Source organism: Haliotis cracherodii, unplaced genomic scaffold (genome assembly GCF_022045235.1).
Source record: "Haliotis cracherodii isolate W230 unplaced genomic scaffold, xgHalCrac1.p SCAF_3, whole genome shotgun sequence".
In the NCBI taxonomy this organism is placed as follows: Eukaryota; Metazoa; Mollusca; class Gastropoda; order Lepetellida; family Haliotidae; genus Haliotis; species Haliotis cracherodii.
The window spans coordinates 70,895,584-70,914,762 of NW_027266286.1; the positions used below are offsets into that span (position 1 = coordinate 70,895,584).

The 19,179-nt window shown below is 38.1% G+C and overlaps 3 protein-coding genes across 3 annotated transcripts; 2 read left to right on the forward strand and 1 right to left on the reverse strand.

Annotated features, from left to right (window-relative positions):
- The first annotated feature begins 2,934 nt into the window (after positions 1 to 2,934).
- LOC139476104 (uncharacterized) lies at positions 2,935 to 5,648 on the forward strand. Its single transcript, XM_071259362.1, has 5 exons — positions 2,935 to 2,977; positions 3,467 to 3,618; positions 4,070 to 4,177; positions 4,814 to 4,951; positions 5,327 to 5,648. Exons 1-5 carry the CDS (start codon positions 2,969 to 2,971, stop codon positions 5,646 to 5,648), a joined length of 729 nt encoding a protein of 242 aa, XP_071115463.1. The 5' UTR covers positions 2,935 to 2,968.
- A 6,358-nt stretch (positions 5,649 to 12,006) lies between these two features.
- LOC139475670 (uncharacterized) lies at positions 12,007 to 14,593 on the reverse strand. Its single transcript, XM_071258859.1, has 5 exons — positions 14,588 to 14,593; positions 13,725 to 14,023; positions 13,253 to 13,351; positions 12,506 to 12,655; positions 12,007 to 12,190 (listed from the first exon to the last, which is right to left on the reverse strand). The coding sequence occupies exons 1-5, from the start codon at positions 14,591 to 14,593 to the stop codon at positions 12,007 to 12,009; spliced, it is 738 nt and encodes a 245-aa protein (XP_071114960.1).
- A 311-nt stretch (positions 14,594 to 14,904) lies between these two features.
- LOC139473541 (uncharacterized) lies at positions 14,905 to 17,552 on the forward strand. Its single transcript, XM_071256180.1, has 5 exons — positions 14,905 to 14,913; positions 15,357 to 15,508; positions 15,863 to 15,970; positions 16,717 to 16,854; positions 17,231 to 17,552. Exons 1-5 carry the CDS (start codon positions 14,905 to 14,907, stop codon positions 17,550 to 17,552), a joined length of 729 nt encoding a protein of 242 aa, XP_071112281.1.
- Positions 17,553 to 19,179: the final 1,627 nt, after the last annotated feature.

The window sequence follows — 19,179 nt, forward strand, 5'->3', positions numbered from 1 at the left end:
CACCTCACCATTCACCTGATGAAGGAATAATCATATACTCCGAAACGTTGTTTTTCCTCATAATAAAGTTGACATCCATAAATTCTCTTTCTTATGTGTATCACTTCTAAATGCCTTTCAAAGATTTCATTAATACATGAGTACATACATTGGCATGCAAGCGTCTTCTAGGTGTCAAATCGTTTTCAACACTCAACAACATGGTTCGAGGTGAATGTGGGCGGTATCCATTACAGCTTTATGCATACAAAAGAGTTATTGGATAAGGTTATTGAGTATGTCCGATTGTCGCTTTCCAAAGAAATGTTATTATATGATGCTTCAGGCAGAAAGTAATGGTAACATTAATTTGGTCTCAAAATGTAAATCTTTATTGTGCAATCTGGGTTTTGGTTCTGTATGGGAAAAAGAGTGTATAAGTCATCCTTATTCGTATTTGTCAGAATTTATGTCGCGTCTGAAATGTAGTTATGAACAGGATTGGCATAGTCTTTTGGAAAAGGGTAGTAAATCTTTCTCTTATTCTCTGTTCAAGGTATCGTTTGGTACAGAGTTGTATCTTAGCTGTGTGACCGTCAAAAAATTGAGAGTGGCGCTTTCTCGGTTTAGATGTTTTTCGCATCACCTATGTGTTGAAACTGGGAATTAAGGTTATCTCCCACGTAACAGAAGACTATGTTGTGTTTGTAATGCTGGGTATGTGGAGGACGAGTATCATGTTTGTTAGTTTGCTCCGGTTATAACAAGTTACGGGTGGATCACTTACCACAGAAATATTGTGAATATCCGACAAATCAAAAATTTCATATCATTATGTCTACAACTGATTGTAAATTAATTGAACGTCTATTTATCTATATCTATCAAGCGATGTCACTTCGTAGTACATTATTGTCACAACAATAACAGCTGTGTACATCACGTCCATTGTAATACAAATGTAACTATGGGCAGATGGCCTACACTTACGAAAAAACCGAATTATACTGAAAAATGAGCTAAATTTAAAATACAATGAACTATTTTGATAGGTGTAGACATAATAACCTTCTCTAGAGTGAAACCTTATTACTCCGGACACAGTTTTGTCGGATGATCTGGTTATGAACGTCTATTAATGTACGATTATCGTAACACCCTGCCAATGTGTGTCTCGTTAATTCGGTTGATTGTATATCGCTTCAGAGCTTGCAATTGCTTTGAAGAAACGGGATTTCGAAATAGTGACGGATCAGTGTTAACAACTGATGACTTCTTCAATACAAAAATCCTCCCATTCTTCAATCATACATACTGGGAGGTCAACATTCGGATTTTACATTGTTGAGAAACACATGGCTGATGGTTGCTTACACGACCCCACCGTCAGGACACTATATCTACTTCACATCAACACTTACATCTTCGACAACTACAAAGCATGCTTCATATACGTTGTTGAGAAACACATGGCTCATGGTTGCTTACACGACCCCACCGTCAGGACACTGTATCTACTTCACATCAACACTTACATCTTCGACAACTACAAAGCATGCTTCATATACGTTGTTGCAACACATTGCCAAGTAGAATATGACTTTGTTATTAACACCGCAAAATGTCATGCAACTTTTTTATGTTTGCTAACACAGAAGTGTATGGAATGTGTTTTTCGCCGAACACAAAATTGAGACTGTGGGTTTCATAATCAACTTAGTTACACTTGCCTTCTTATTTTAGTTTTGTATGATTGTGATTGATGGATATTCCGAAGAAAGATAAAGACGGCGTATGAGTAACATAAAAAAGACGCCTTCACTGCTAAAAAACTAGTTTCTATCGTTGACAGTAGTTTCTTCAGGATATTTTTTTTTTAAATCTGTATAAATTAACTTATCACTGACACTATCTGTGAAAGGTTGTGACCATTCCCTCTAGTTAACAATTAAGGATTCCTTATTAGAGACATCCAATTAAGAACACAGAAAATGTGGAATAGCTAGCATGGCAGCTGTTTGACTTGAATCATACAAATTTGCGATGTTCTTCACATAAGGTCTTAATACTGGCGTACCCGTGTCATGTGTATGTCTATACGTGATACATGATCTGTTTCCTCCGACAATTACTTGGTTTATTAAAACGGCATAATCATACAAGATCAAACGGGGTATAGCTGAACAAACAACATTTGCAACAAGGTGAATGTGTGTGCGTGCATGCGTGCGTCATTGTGGAGGAATAATGTCATGAAAATGTTTTCATTACATTAATTCCTGACCATTTCAGACTGAATCGGCAACTATGAACGTTTATGCAGGCATTTTCCTAATTTGTGTTGAAAAACGCCACAATAGCAAGAACTAATAATGATGATAATAATAATAATACCTTTTTACAGCATTTTTTTAATTTTAAGCTGTAAATAATAGTAATAATAATAATAATAAGCAAAGGCTCGTTTCAACAAATAATATTAACTTACAGATGTAAACAAAATAACACACTAGTTACAAACAACACTATCTAGAGTCTTGCCACGTCCGTTGTTTTATCAACATACAGACCTTATTGTCATATAACGTCATGGATGATGGCACAGAAGTAAGAGTATCATAAAAATAATTATCAAGCGAAAGCAGTAACTTTAGAAGTTTATCCTCCTTAGCAAGGTCCACGCAAAACAGGGAAACAATAAAATCTTTGATTGATGCGCAGGTTGCCGCACTTGAGTAATTAAGTCACTCTGACGTACAAGGATACATCTTGATTTATCATGTGAACAATCCGGAAACATGTAGGTCATGTGTGTCTACTGCAGCAATGGCGGCAGTGGCTGACGTACCTGAGACACAGAGTTTGATTGACAGCTGTCACGTGACTACAGAGGCAGGGCACGAGTCGAGAGTATATAAGGAGACATTGGCCCAGGCTGAGCCAGCGACTGTGAACACCTCACGAACCGAGCTTCACACATCATCCTACCATGGGAAAGGTATATATCTATATCTTATTTATTTCTTATAAATGGCTTTTACCTTGAAATATATTTTAGACTGAACTCATTGAGAGAATTTATCTATGTGTAGAGTTCATATATCTAAGTGAAATGAATATGGTTATCTTCACTAAATTAATAATGCGTGATACCTTTACGTTAAAAGTAGCATTTTATCATTAAGAGTGAGTGAGTATGGTTTTATGCCGCTTTTAGCAATATTCCAGCATTATCACGGCGGTTATCATTTAGAAACGGCTGGCGATATTGTCATCAACACATTTTTATTTATAACAACTATTCAAAAAATAGTAATACTCAATGTTTAAAGGGTATGGTTCAAATTGGCCGTTTATTCTAGAACCTTTTGGACAAAAGGGACATCACAGCAATAAAATATCCCTTTTACTATGACATAAGTATAAGGGTGTGCTGTACACTATACATAACATGGCCAGTTATAAGATGTAGTCTTTTGTCTTTCAGTGTATATACAGCATCGCAGCGATAGTTTGCCTCGTCGCCATGACGACGGCCCTTCCCCCTCTCCCAACTCCCGCCTGTTATTCCAAGCAACTTTCGTCTGACCAAAGCTTTGACCTCAGCTTTGTCTGCAATGACGGAAGACAATACCCTGAGTAAGTACATTTAGCAACGTAGCAAACAATTGACAGGACAGGTCGGTTTTATTTCGTTAGAAACGTCCTTTTTCGCTAGCGAAAATACCATTTGAATTTCCATATATATTAAATCAAATGAAAACGAGTCATATTTATACATAAGGCGTAAGTGCCAATAAGTCAAAATGTCGATATATATTCATTTTGTATGACATAACATGTACGTTTGAGTCGAATTTATATGTTATAAGAGTTAATGTACCGTTAAGTCGAAGTGTCTGACATTTTCACTTTGGACTATATAACATGTACCTCTAAGTGGCATAACCGACGTGCGCTGATGAACCGTTAAGTCGAAATGTCTGACATATTCACTTTGGACTATATAACATGTACCTCTAAGTGGCATTACCGACATGTGTTGATGTACGGTTAAGTCGAACTGTCTGACATTTTACTTTGTCTCCAGACAGGAGATCGAGGAGGCTCTGTACTACGCCGACGACCACTGGCGTATCTACCTCAACCTGACATCCACCTGCTTCCAGGACCAGGACACCTACTTCTTGAACAAACAGTAAGTGACAAATCCGGAATAACGAATCTGGAATAGGGAGTAATGTCCCTATAGTTCATTTGATCGTCCACGATAAGCACGTCTTGAAAACTGGTTCACCATCCACTATCAATGACTTTCATTCGGGATGATTCATGAGAAACATACTGATAAAATGTAGAAAAAGAACATTAAAATATTGTGGTCTAATGTTCATTGCTCTATACACTGAAAAGCTCCATGTTAACCAAATAACGTTACTGTTAAATGTTGTACGTTGTGTATTTAGTTCAATGCTTGTTTTCCTGGTATCCATACGAATTATCATGCCAGATATTCACTTCCCCTTTTAGCCATTCCCGTAGTTCTTTCCATAAGTATATTTGAGACCATGACATGTACAAATGAATTGCTGATGTTGGCCAATGTTACATTATTTAACATATATTGGCAAAAAGTACATTATTCAACATATACTGGCGAATGTTACATTATTCAACATATATTTGCGAATGTTACATTATTCAACATATATTGGCGAATGTTACATTATTCAACATATATTTGCGAATGTTATATTATTCAACATATATTGGCGAATGTTACATTATTTACATATATTCTGGAAACGTTATTTATTTGACCTTGACCTTGCAGCTCTGAGCCCAACTACTACAAGTTGAAGAGCGTGTGCAACACCACTCGTACCATGGTGCACACCATCTATGCCAGGGACGGTCAAGTCTGCCACGTTGTCCGCCCTATGTCCCAGAAAGTCTTCTACGCCACATGCGGGTAGGTACACAGCTATGTTATTTTTAGAAAGTTCCTGTATGTTTCTACAACTCATAAAGATGTAATAATGAAGACTAAAATTCTAAAACATGCAGACGCCAACAAAATCAAACAAATAATTCTTGGAGTAGTTTGAAATTGTTTTATAAATTTTTGTATTCAAAGGAAGCTTAAGCGAATCAAAACCCCTTGCGTATATTGTCCACATTCATATATACACACTTATTGTATAAAAATAAAGGTATAAAGGATAAAACCTTTTTGCGAAATAAAGGATTATCAACAGGGCAATAATGATAACAATCTACATATCGATACTTAATGACTTAAATATTACTTATTTACGTTATTAAATATGTATTGTTTGTTTTACAGAGGAGAATGTAACCTTGGTTACGACGGCGTGACCGGCTACCACTGCATTCAACGCGGCATCACCTACCGCAACTTCCTCGGTTACTGCCGTTTCCCCGACCCCGCAACCTTCCCAGAATCTTCCCCCATCTACGCTCTTGACCCCTCCGTCGACAACTTCTATGACCCCCGTGTTGCCCCACCAACCCACCGCATGCAGCACAACCTCCTCAAGAGCGGGGGCCACTACAAACCCAAGGGCTACTTCACGGAGTTGAGCGTTACCCTCCCCAGCTACTGCGGCTGCAGGGGATATTTCTGCCCCCACGACAGGATTGTTTAGATGATGACTACGTTCTTTAAGGCACTGGTACGATTTGAACCTAGACTAGTGGACCAATGGACCAAAGTAAAACCAATTTTTTATACAAACATTTAATTTTTGATAAATGAAAACTATTTTTTTTTAACCAAAATACTTTACGATTTTTTAGCAATCTTTTCAACAAATTGGAAATTGCAAGTGTTATTTTGTTCACAGGTCACTGTTTTCAAATTATGCTTCTGTTAAACTTATAATTTTTTTTTGCACTTTTATACCACAATGTGATCTCGGTCTTAAGTTGGCAAATATGTTAATTGTAAATATTTTGCGAATTCCATGTAAATACATCCTACAGGATGTTGTGAATATGTATCTATATGTTCCATCTTTGTACAGTATAAACTGACATCACCATTACTTGTGCGCGCATGTATAATATGTACAGATAATAATATGTGAAAATAAAAGCAACATGAAAATATGTACTTTTTCTGTTTTGATGATTATTGCTTATTTTGGCCAATGAAACTTAAACATGAATATAGCTGCCTGATTTCACATTGGTCGAAGACACAGATGCATAATTAGAACTAAAGTGAGTGAACGTACGTACATACAACTGCTCTTCTCCAGACAATATGACAAGAGGGATGACTTAAAATTCCAAAAGTCAAATTTCAATTTGTGCCAAACGATATTCCTGCTCCAGCCTTTGGTGTCTGCAATTCACAACTTTTTTCGTTATAATCGAGCAGGTTCTTGCCACGAACATTTTAAAACAGCGTCACACGTCTCCATACTCCATACAGCTGTCTGATCATGGTTACATCATTCAAAACCTCTGCAAAGCATTCAAAACGTTTTATATCAGATATGTGGAGGAACTCTACCAATTTGAAGCATCAGTGACAAAAATGATGTCAGATGCATTTCCCTGTTTTGACTTGAAACCATATGCTCCGTGTTTTTTGTTCAGGTGAGCCGTTAACTTGCCTTTGCATGTGTTTATGACGCATGCCAGCGTTTTGGCAAGATACGCTCACCTTTTCCCGAACGCCTGATATCGTTACTATTTGATTCATAAACACATGCTTTTGATGCAGTCGGGACCATACAAAAGGACTCACCTTTTAGTAAGGATTTATGTTTTTGTAAGTATTTGATAATACATTAAATCGGACAATTGTTAATCCAGGTGATGGTACAGATAATCTTACTGTCCAGATTAACGGTGTCGTTGGACATAAAAAGATATTTACGATTGACAAAAATGTAACTGATTTATTAAAATAGATCAACTCTGTAAAGACACGAATATTTTACCAACAATAACCAACTAACAGTTGCCTGTAAATATGCCAATCTAGAACACCTGAATTACACCAGTGGTAATGGTTCCGATATGATGGTGCTCTCAGATTGTAATTTTTCTTCTTTTCGTTATGAAATAATCACCCACGTCGCTTGCAGCTTCCATGCTTCCACGTCTATAAGTTCATGATAAAACAAAGACGATATCCTTACAGACGTTGTAGGGACTGCCTCCGTGGTCTGGTAGTAGAGCGTCCGCCCGGAGAGCGGAAGGTCCGGGGTTCGATCCCCGACCGCGTCAAACCAAAAGACGTTAAAAGATGGTACTTGTTGTTAAGTTGTCTGGCGCTCGGCATTAAGGCGCTAAAACAAGGACTGGTCGGCTTGGAGTCAAAAGTGTCTGCACTATAAAACGGTCTCAGCCCGGACTAGTATAAACAGTCACACACACGTGCATGCACGTCGCTATATAAGTGCAATAATTTTGGACGTGACGGCAAACCACATTTCACCTCACCCACCTCCAGACATTGTATCCATCGGACTCAAAGTCAAAGGTATTTATTGTATGTAAGGCCCCCGGCCCATATACAAAAGGGTTACAAATAAGTAGTTTTTACATATTTGGATATATACACATGTTTAACAATTTGTTTCTGAGGCAAATTGCATTTTTAACATATACAGCCTATTTTAATATGACAGCATCTTCTTTTGAAAAAAAAGAAGAGAAAAAACAGGTGCTGGATAATTTGACAGATAGCGTTCTGGTATAAACTGGTTTCTTAGATCACAATAATAAGGGCACACAAAAGTAAAATGAATTAAATTTTATATAGCTGAATGACAGAATGGGCATCACCTCTTCGACTTTTCTTCCTTCATTTATCATGAGATCTAACAATCCGAGCCCAAATTGAATAAAAAGACGTAGAAGGGTTTCATTCTTTCATTCAGTGCCACCTGACCCCTTTTCTAAAATATGACAATATTTCTTTTATCATAGTTAACTGATTGATAATTTCCACTCTTTGGTGTAACATTCTAAAATGTTAAGCTGTTTTTGTAGTCAAACAACAGAATTTGATACTAAAATGACATCATCGCAAAAAGAAGCAGCAAAATGTCTGTTACATCTAGGAACATGTGAAGACCAAGTTTACCCTTAGCAACAATTTCATAATATAATTCATTAATAAAAAATAAGAACAATATCGGGCTGAAGATACATCCTTGTCCTAAGCCAACAGGACAGTCAAAGAAGTACACATGATATATTATTTGAATACATAGCTTTTAATGAAGAGTACATTTCCCCCTGAAGACCAGTAGTCCTTAAACAGTATCATAGTTTATAACGATCAACGGAGTCAAAAGCTTTTTTAAATCGACAAAGGCTACATACACATTGTGTTTACGACGTGATAGACATTTTTGGATAATTGCATGTAATGTGAATATAATATCTGACGTTGAGTATTTTTTCTAAAACCAGCTTGAGTTTCGGGAATCTTATCTCGCATGTTTGCCCAATTCGTAATCCTGGAATTAAGTACTGATGTAAAAATCTTTCCAAGAATACTCATTAAGGATATTCCCCTATAATTGTCAGGATTGTTAAAAAACTCCTTTCGTGTGTATTAGAATAATTACCGAACAAGACCAGCTTCTGGGAAATATACCACTGTCAAACATCCTATTGAAACATTTTTGAAGAAAGGCCTCATCTCAAATTTGGTGACAATATGGTCAGGACCATCCATTTTCCACAGTTTAGATACATTATAGCGTCCAGAATTTCATCCTGTGATAGGTGATTCTAAAATATGTTTGTCAACAACAGTATAACATGAAGAGGAAATATCCATAATATCGTCAAAACACACATCACTGTCAGTGTTGAAAACAGTGTAATTTGAAAAAAAACCTTTCAAAAAAACGTATATGCCACTGAGCCTTTGAGATACTATCTATTCTATTTGTCTGCTTCTTAATGAACGTATTTGTTTCCAAAACTAAGGAGAATGGATTGTATCACTCAGTGTTTTAGCCTAAATTTTAAGTCAGATTTATATTTCCTACAGCAGAATTTGTTATGATTTCACCTTTTGCAGTACATGTTTTTATTAGAGTCAGTACGTCTACATCTAATTGTATAATTGTCGCAATTGTGTGAGTGACGTTAACGCCGCTTTGAACCACATTATTTTGGTAATATAACAACGAATCAGTTTTATTTTGGAGGAAAGCCCCAAAGTAGCTGAGTGATGAAATGAAACCAACGAGCACGTCTGTAGTGTTGACAGACAAGAGAACAATAATAAATTAACTAGCTGTTCTCTTCACGGTATAAGCTTTGTGTGTGTGTTGTCTAACGCCGCACTCAGTAATAGTCAAGCTATGTGACGGTGGTCTGGAAAAAATCGAGTCTAGACCGAAATTGGGATACGATGACATGCATCGACTAAGTCAGCGGGCCTGACCACCCGATCCCGTTAGTCGCCTCTTCCGACAGGCATTGTCGCCTCTTACGACAAGCATGAGTTGCTGTCAGCGTACAGGCTGCTTTCAATGGGGAACTCCCGTGTGCCTGATTAGGATGCCAGTATCTCATGCTTGCAGTGCCTGCAGACTAAAATATGAGCTGGGTTCTTTTAGACTTCCCTCCATGTCGTTGGTAAGCTGAATTTAGACACTTGTGTTTTGAATAGTTTTCGAGTTGTATAAAGAGGCGACAAAAACCTTTTCGTTATCACACGACATCTCTGCTAAAAACGGAGTCCATTGTATGATTCCGACTACCTAGTTCATAAAAAACGTGTTTATGAATCACTGTAAAATTGTGATGAACGGTCACTTTACACAAGCTACAGATGTTTACTTCTTAAAGCTTAAAAGCAGCCATCAATTCATAAAGGGCTTGGTATTTTTTGTTTTATGTAATAATGTAACAGGACTCTTTACAGAAGTTTATTTCAATAAATTACCTGTTTTGTGACGATTCCCAAAGGGACACCATGCTCCATTGTCTGTTGCCCATTTTCAATGACTGCAATAATATTTATGTGAGACATTGACACATTGTGTCTGTGTAATGAGAATAGCTATTTGTTACTTGACTGATGGAAATAATAAAAAAAAATGTGCAGATGGGTATTGCATATTGCTCTAATGCAATTCGGCCCAAATCTATACTCTCGTTAGGTTCAACGAACTACCTGGAAAGAATTGACAGCGAAACATGTTATCCACATGTGCGTATGTGTGTGCGTATGTGTATGTGTATGTGTACGTGAATGCGTATGTCTATGCGTATGTGAATGGGTATGTGTATACGTATGTGTATGTGTATGACTATGTGAATGGGTATGTGTATGCTAATGTGTACGTGAATGCGTATGTGTATGCGTATGTGTATGTGAATGTGTATGGGTAAACATATGTGTATGTGTATGCATATGTGTATGTGTATGTGTATGTGTATGCGTATGTGTATTCGTATGTGTATGTGTATGCGTGGGCTTCGGGAAGAACTGTGTCATTCTATGTTCTCTTGTGTCGAGTGATTCAATTTAATGCATAATATCATCATACTCTTTGAACTGATAGTTGTGAACACTTTGTAATTCTTGAACTTGATGTGTTGTTGTAAGAGATTTCGCTACATGTTTGGTATAACTTTGATACAGGGTTCTAAAATAGCTCACCCATAATATAGATTACAAGGGGGATTTATATGTCTTATTTTCATGGTTATACCCATATTATGATTATCAAGGTAATATGTGAGGTAATCAGTCAACTGCCAGTTACCAGTGAGTTAAATGACCCACTACATGCCAGAACGAGTGATGCATGTCAACGTATCCCTTTTGCGTAGTCCCACAACTCTCGCTGATACAGAGATATAGCACAACAAGGAAACGTTGTATTATCTTTAGCTAGCATCCCAATGGGCACCAACTGTGCTCCCCTTCTGCTGGCCTGTTTCTTTATGCACATGAGTCGGGATTTCTGCTCAGATTGGCAAAAGTCAAAACAAGATAATTTGGCCAAGATGTTTAACCTAGGCTTACCGATGGTCTGATATCGTTCAATAACTATCAAATAGCCAATTCACTTCCTCTGACGTACCCACCTGAACTACAAAATTAGGAGACCAGTGAGACCGCCTCATCTGTTTCATGTTTAAATCTATGGACAAAGAATCAGAGTGACGAAACACTCTCCACAAGACTGTATGACAAGAGGGATGACATCATTTTTCCAAAAGTCAACTTTCCATTCATGTCAAGGAGCTCCTCCCTTTAGTGTCCACAATTCACAACTTTTGAGATACAATCGAGCATACCAAGATTACAAACATCATCGTGCGACTCTTGCTCCGAGGTTGTTTGATCATGCTTACAAAGGTTTATGGTAGACATGAGGAGGAAATCTCCAAATGTGACGCATCGGCGACAAAAATATGACGTCCGATGCTTTTATTTATTGTGAACAGGGATGTTGGTGGATGTCAATGTTCACTGAGGCCATGTGACGTAACATGGAAAGTCTCCTTTCGGTTTGTTTTATATTGTATAAACCATTTACAATAAAAAACACCGAAAAAGAGTGTGTGAGTAAATATGGTTTTACGCCGCTTTTAGCACTATTCTAGCCATATCACGGCGGGGGACCCTAGAAATGGGCTTCACACATTACACTATAAAGGAAAATTCACAAGTATTATTCAGAGAGATTTATTATTACACAAAGTTGGCAACACAAAAAAACAAAACGTTATGTACAATATAAACAAACTATTTACATGTGCGAGCATGATATATATTTACAAATGATAATATATAATGGTAAAACAAATAATGTCACAAATACTTCAAAATCAATACGATTAAAAGTATTTTTGTAAGGTCGAAATAAACCAAGTTCACAAAACATTGTCCTTCTTGTTCTCAAGTGTTCCTCATATAAACAAATAAATGTTTGTATTTGGCGTGACGTTGAGTCCCACTATTACACATGCGTAAAAGTACGACTTCGCAGAGGGAGTGTAAACCATGGTTTACACAAGCTGATACTTGAGACATTCGTATTTCTTACAGCTGCATCCGGTGGGGATGGTGACGCGGGTTCTGCGGCACTGCTTGATCTCGCCGGGACAGAAGACGTAGATATCACGTTCAACCATGCCGTCGGGGACGCAGTAGTGGTGTTTCACCTCCGTGGTGTCCATGACGCAGTGACCTCTGGAGAAAAGAGATGATGGTGAATATTGTGTAATAATACTTTCTTGTACAAGCCTCAAATGTAATATCGACGTGTACATAATAAAAAGCCCTTTTAACATTTTTGAATTGTGCGACTCAGAATCAGACCAAACTAAAATTGAAGACGTATGTTGCGCATATTGTTTATTAATACCTGTTATTCCCAAAATTAGAAACATAAGACCCATGTTACTTACAAACCCCAAACCACCATGAACTTGAAGGAAATCGTTTATCATGAATACTAGCATATGAAAGCTGGACATGTTTGGTCAAGCTAATTGTGTGACGTACCCGCATTGAGCGACTTCAACTCCCTGGGCTTCAGGCATGATGACGTAGCAGACCTCTCGGCGCCCGTTCTGGGTGTTGGTCCACCAGATTCTCTCCAGGAGCTCGGTGTTCTCGGAACACAGATCCTTGTATCGGTAGGCGGGGTAGTGGCTGGAATATACCACAAGCATGGTTTAAACAGCTATAGTGCAATAATTATAGCATTGCGTTCTTGAAGATATGTCTGTGCGGCTGGAGTTTAACGCCGCGTTTCAGCAATAGTCCAACCTACGGTGGAGTGAACCAGGCATGGGATTGACACAGTCGAACTTGGTTTCTGAGAGTGAGTGAACGTTTAACAACAAGTCTACTCCATCGCCCTTTATACAATTGAGTCATGTGAAACATGGAGATGACATCACTGATCCGTTTGTCTCGTCATAAACAAGGTAAAAGACTGTTTTACATAGGTAAATTAATTGTTTTATGTAATAATGACATCTGGTGGTATGACACATGTGATAGTACTCGAGTGATTTAGTAGGCCACAAGATCAAATTGAGTTGGGTGAGTCAGTGCGCTAGTTTGGGAAAGCCACAGGTAACCTTCTAACACGTGTAACAGTGACCTCCACATATTGAGTGAGTCAGTTGCCTATTGAATAGTATTTCAGATATATTGCGACGGGACAGCTTAATGTGGGAGGGTAGCTCAAAGTGACGATGAAAGGGTGATGACTAGTAGCTAGGGTGGATCATCTGTACCTACCCGGTGGAGTTCATCTTGTTGTGGAGGTAGCATCCCTGCACCAGCAGCATGTACTCCATTGCGTCGGGATCCTGTTCCAGGGCGCTGAACACACGGTCACTGGAACAACCACGTTAACATTATTGTCAGCCTTCTCATACACTATGGTGTACAGACAACAGTAAAAACTTACAGTGTGAACACATGGTCATTGGAACAACTAATAACGCATCTTTGCAATTTTTAAAATTACAAAAGACACGGGGGACAGAACCCGAGCCATACAGATCTGACAAACGATGACATTTACAACTTGGCCATCCCGCCTTACTGCCTGAACTAATTTACCACATAAATGAAAATAAAGCATACTTCGGATATATATAAATAATATAAAATAATTATTTTCCTGTTTGTTGTTTTCCTCAAATATTTATGCATACATTTTAAGGGAAAGACAACATCAAAGCATATTTCTAGATAAAATACATACACAGGGTATTTGTAGGACTTGTCGAAGCATAGCTTTTCCTTGGTAGGCCATTCGTACTGGGGGACGCCATTCTTGTCAAAGTAGCAGATTGGCTGTTTGGTTTTGGCGGAGAGGGCGCTGAAGATGCTGGAACCGTCACGGACGCGGGCACCAAACAAGGAAGACTTTCTGGATTTCAGGAGGCTAGCGAATCGGCTGGAGGTTGAGCCTCCCAGAGAACGCCCTCCGACAGGGGGTCGATTCCACGCCAAGGTGACGGCGGTGAGGGACACGAGAACGCATAATGTCACAAGAACTCTCTGGAAGAAATGAGAGACAGGGGTTGTCAGGAAATCGTAGAAACTGGATGATAATTGTTCATTGTCTATTGTATATTAATGCTGTTGAATTTACGACTTCTACAACTACTACTGTTACTACTGGTGCAGCTGCTGCAACTATTATTACTACTCTCAATTTTGCATACATCTGCGAACGGCGCTTAAAACAACTGTTAGATAGGATATATACATCATTTAAACTACTCTGCACATAAATAAACTGTATATCAAGACATTATCATCGTACACAGTTAGCAAAATATTCTACTTACCATATTTACACACAAAGGACCAATCTATGTTTAAATAGTTACTGTAGCTGTGTACAGCGATGGCTGACTTGCTTGGGCCTTTCGCTCGCTTTTATTCCCTCTCACCTCGGAAGGAGGAGCACATTTCAGCCAATCAGAAGTGGCGTTTTTGATTGAATGACCCTGACGTCACGGCAACACTTCTTCCTGAAAACAATGGCGGCAGTGGATGATGTACCTACGTCACAGATCATAACAAGGAGATTTAAAGATAACAACCTCTCTCTTATACATTCATGGTGTTCCAGGGCCACTTAAGCCTCTTGCCCATCAATCAGAATGACAGAGTGAGAGAACGTGACAATATATATATACATACAGATGACGCCAGTTATAACTAGATACATATAAATGACGACAGTTGTGACAAGATTGACGTTGTACAACAATTTATTAAGAGATAAAAATTGACGTCACAGAATTTGAAGGACAACTGTCACGTGACAAGAGAGACAGGGCACGAGTCGAGAGTATATAAGAAGACATTGGCCCAGTCTGAGCCAGCGACTGTGAACACCTCACGAACCGAGCTTCACACATCATCCTACCATGGGAAAGGTATATATCTATATCTGATTTATTTCTTAGAAATGGTTTATATGTTGAAATATATTTAAAAATGAATTGATTGAAAGCATTTAGCTGTGTATAAAGTTGTATACTGCTTATTGAAATGAATATGGTTAGCCTTTATCTTCTTTTTTTTTACGAAAATGGTGTCCACAATACATTTTTGTATTTTTAATGTGTGAACTTCGACCGTTACGTTAATGGTAGAATTTTCCGTTTTGTGGTGCTATTGTGACAAACACATATTTAGGTAATCTTCAGAGCTAATGTTCCGTAGGTAGTAATACTCAATATTTAAGATTTTTGTTCAACTGTTCCGTTTATTCTAGAACCTTATGGATCATAAAAACACCAGAGAAATTGAATTGTTCTTTCATTACCCCTTTATACTCAAACATAACCAATTACAAGATGTGATCTTTGTTTTCCAGTTCATCTACTATATCGCGGCGTTAGTCGGCCTCGTCGCCATGACGACGGCCCTCCCCCATCTCCCCACTCCCGCCTGCTATTCCCAGCAACTTCTGTCGGACCAGAGCTTTGACCTCAGCTTTGTCTGCAACGACGGAAGACAATATCCCGAGTAAGTACATTGAGCTACTTCGGAAACAATGTACAGGGCAGGTTGTTTGTGTTTCGTTTGAAAAGTCTTCTTAAGTTTGCCGTTTGCTGTATGAAGTTTCACAAATATATAAAATCAAAGTAAAATGAGTCATAAATGAATTGTATTTAAGTCGAACTGTCTTTGAATGACACACCATGTACCTTTAAGTCGAATTAATGACATGCGTTGATGTTATAAGAGTTTTTGCAGCGTTAAGTCGAAATGTCTGACATATTCACTTTGGACTATATAACATGCACCTCTAAGTGGCATAACCGACATGCGTTGGTGTACCGTTAAGTCGAACTATCTGACATTTTACTTTGTCACCAGACAGGAGATCGAGGAGGCTCTGTACTACGCCGACGACCACTGGCGTATCTACCTCAACCTGACATCCACCTGCTTCCAGGACCAGGACACCTACTTCTTGAACAAACAGTAAGTGACAAATCCGGAATAACGAATCTGGAATAGGGAGTAATGTCCCTATAGTTCATTTAATCGTCCACGATAAGCACGTCTTGAAAACTGGTTCACCATCCACTATCAATGACTTTCATTCGGAATGATTCATGAGAAACATACTGATAAAATGTAGAAAAAGAACATTAAAATATTGTGGTCTAATGTTCATTGCTCTATACAGTGAAAAGCTCCATGTTAACCAAATAACGTTACTGTTAAATGTTGTACGTTGTGTATTTAGTTCAATGCTTGTTTTCCTGGTATCCATACGAATTATCATGCCAGATATTCACTTTTAGCCATTCCCGTAGTTCTTTCCATAAGTATATTTGAGACCATGACATGTACAAATGAATTGCTGATGTTGGCCAATGTTACATTATTTAACATATATTGGCAAAAAGTACATTATTCAACATATACTGGCGAATGTTACATTATTCAACATATATTGGCGAACGTTACATTATTCAACATATATTGGCAAACGTTACATTATTTAACATATATTGGCAAAAAGTACATTATTCAACATATATTGGAGAATGTTACATTATTCAACATATATTTGCGAACGTTACATTATTCAACATATATTGGCAAACGTTACATTATTCAACATATATTTGCGAATGTTATATTATTCAACATATATTGGCGAATGTTACATTATTTACATATATTCTGGAAACGTTATTTATTTGACCTTGACCTTGCAGCTCTGAGCCCAACTACTACAAGTTGAAGAGCGTGTGCAACACCACTCGTACCATGGTGCACACCATCTATGCCAGGGACGGTCAAGTCTGCCACGTTGTCCGCCCTATGTCCCAGAAAGTCTTCTACGCCACATGCGGGTAGGTACACAGCTATGTTATTTTTAGAAAGTTCCTATATGTTTCTACAACTCATAAAGATGTAATAATGAAGACTAAAATTCTAAAACATGCAGACGCCAACAAAATCAAACAAATAATTCTTGGAGTAGTTTGAAATTGTTTTATAAATTTTAGTATTCAAAGGAAGCTTAAGCGAATCAAAACCCCTTGCGTATATTGTCCACATTCATATATACACACTTATTGTATAAAAATAAAGGTATAAAGGATAAAAACCTTTTTGCGAAATAAAGGATTATCAACAGGGCAATAATGATAACAATCTACATATCGATACTTAATGACTTAAATATTACTTATTTACGTTATTAAATATGTATTGTTTGTTTTACAGAGGAGAATGTAACCTTGGTTACGACGGCGTGACCGGCTACCACTGCATTCAACGCGGCATCACCTACCGCAACTTCCTCGGTTACTGCCGTTTCCCCGACCCCGCAACCTTCCCAGAATCTTCCCCCATCTACGCTCTTGACCCCTCCATCGACAACTTCTATGACCCCCGTGTTGCCCCACCAACCCACCGCATGCAGCACAACCCCCTCCAGAGCGGGGGCCACTACAAACCCAAGGGCTACTTCACGGAGTTGAGCGTTACCCTCCCCAGCTACTGCGGCTGCAGGGGATATTTCTGCCCCCACGACAGGATTGTTTAGATGATGACTACGTTCTTTAAGGCACTGGTACGATTTGAACCTGGACTAGTGGACCAATGGACCAAAGTAAAACCAATTTTTTATACAAACATTTCATTTTTGATAAATGAAAACTATTTTTTATGAACCAAAATACTTTACGATATTTTAGCAATCTTTTCAACAAATTGGAAATTGCAAGTGTTATTTTGTTCACAGGTCACTGTTTTCAAATTATGCTTCTGTTAAACTTATAATTTTTTTTTGCTCTTTTATACCACAATGTGATCTCGGTCTTAAGTTGGCAAATATGTTAATTGTAAATATTTTGCGAATTCCATGTAAATACATCCTACAGGATGTTGTGAATATGTATTTATATGTTCCATCTTTGTACAGTATAAACTGACATCACCATTACTTGTGCGCGCATGTATAATATGTACAGATAATAATATGTGAAAATAAAAGCAACATGAAAATATGTACTGTTTCTGTTTTGATGATTATTGCTTATTTTGGCCAATGAAACATAAACATGAATATAGCTGCCTGATTTCACATTGGTCGAAGACACAGATGGCATAATTAGAACTAACGTGAAACTCCTTCAATAGGGACCCGGTATTCCGGAATCACACTCCTTCTTCCGATCACTGTTGTGAGTGAACGTACGCACATACAAATGCTCTTCATACAATATGACAAGAGGGATGACTTAAAATTCCAAAAGTCAAATTTCAATTTGTGTCAAACGATATTCCTGCTCCAGCCTTTGGTGTCTGCAATTCACAACTTTTTTCGTTATAATCGAGCAGGTTCTTGCCACGAACATTTTAAACAGCGTCACACGTCTCCATACTCCATACAGCTGTCTGATCATGGTTACATCATTCAAAACCTCTGCAAAGCATTCAAAACGTTTTATATCAGATATGTGGAGGAACTTTACCAATTTGAAGCACCAGTGACAAAAATGATGTCCGATGCATTTCCCTGTTTTGACTTGAAACCATATGCTCCGTGTTTTTTGTTCAGGTGAACCGTTAACTTGCCTTTGCATGTGTTTATGACGCATGCCAGCGTTTTGGCAAGATACGCTCACCTTTTCCCGAACGCCTGATATCGTTACTATTTGATTCATAAACACATGCTTTTGATGCAGTCGGGACCGTACAAAAGGACTCACCTTTTAGTAAGGATTTATGTTTTTGTAAGTATTTGATAATACATTAAATCGGACAATTGTTAATCCAGGTGATGGTACAGATAATCTTACTGTCCAGATTAACGGTGTCGTTGGACATAAAAAGATATTTACGATTGACAAAAATCTAACTGATTTATTAAAATAGATCAACTCTGTAAAGACACGAATATTTTACCAACAATAACCAACTAACAGTTCCCTGTAAATATGCCAATCTAGAACACCTGAATTACACCAGTGGTAATGGTTCCGATATGATGGTGCTCTCAGATTGTAATTTTTCTTCTTTTCGTTATGAAATAATCCCCCACGTCGCTTGCAGCCCCTGCTTCCACGTCTATAAGTTCATGATAAAACAAAGACGATATCCTTACAGACATTGTAGGGACTGCCTCCGTGGTCTGGTAGTAGAGCGTCCGCCCGGAGAGCGGAAGGTCC

What these genes read in the sequence shown, in the direction of transcription:
- LOC139476104 (XM_071259362.1), top strand. An exon ending in GACGGAAGACAATACCCTGA is followed by an intron (nt 3,619 to 4,069) that starts GTAAGTACATTT and finishes CTTTGTCTCCAG; the next exon opens with ACAGGAGATCGAGGAGGCTC. An exon ending in GTCTTCTACGCCACATGCGG is followed by an intron (nt 4,952 to 5,326) that starts GTAGGTACACAG and finishes TTTGTTTTACAG; the next exon opens with AGGAGAATGTAACCTTGGTT.
- LOC139475670 (XM_071258859.1), bottom strand. An exon ending in AAGTCCTACAAATACCCTGT is followed by an intron (nt 13,352 to 13,724) that starts GTATGTATTTTA and finishes TGGTTGTTCCAG; the next exon opens with TGACCGTGTGTTCAGCGCCC. An exon ending in GTTGAAGTCGCTCAATGCGG is followed by an intron (nt 12,191 to 12,505) that starts GTACGTCACACA and finishes TCTTTTCTCCAG; the next exon opens with AGGTCACTGCGTCATGGACA.
- LOC139473541 (XM_071256180.1), top strand. An exon ending in GACGGAAGACAATATCCCGA is followed by an intron (nt 15,509 to 15,862) that starts GTAAGTACATTG and finishes CTTTGTCACCAG; the next exon opens with ACAGGAGATCGAGGAGGCTC. An exon ending in GTCTTCTACGCCACATGCGG is followed by an intron (nt 16,855 to 17,230) that starts GTAGGTACACAG and finishes TTTGTTTTACAG; the next exon opens with AGGAGAATGTAACCTTGGTT.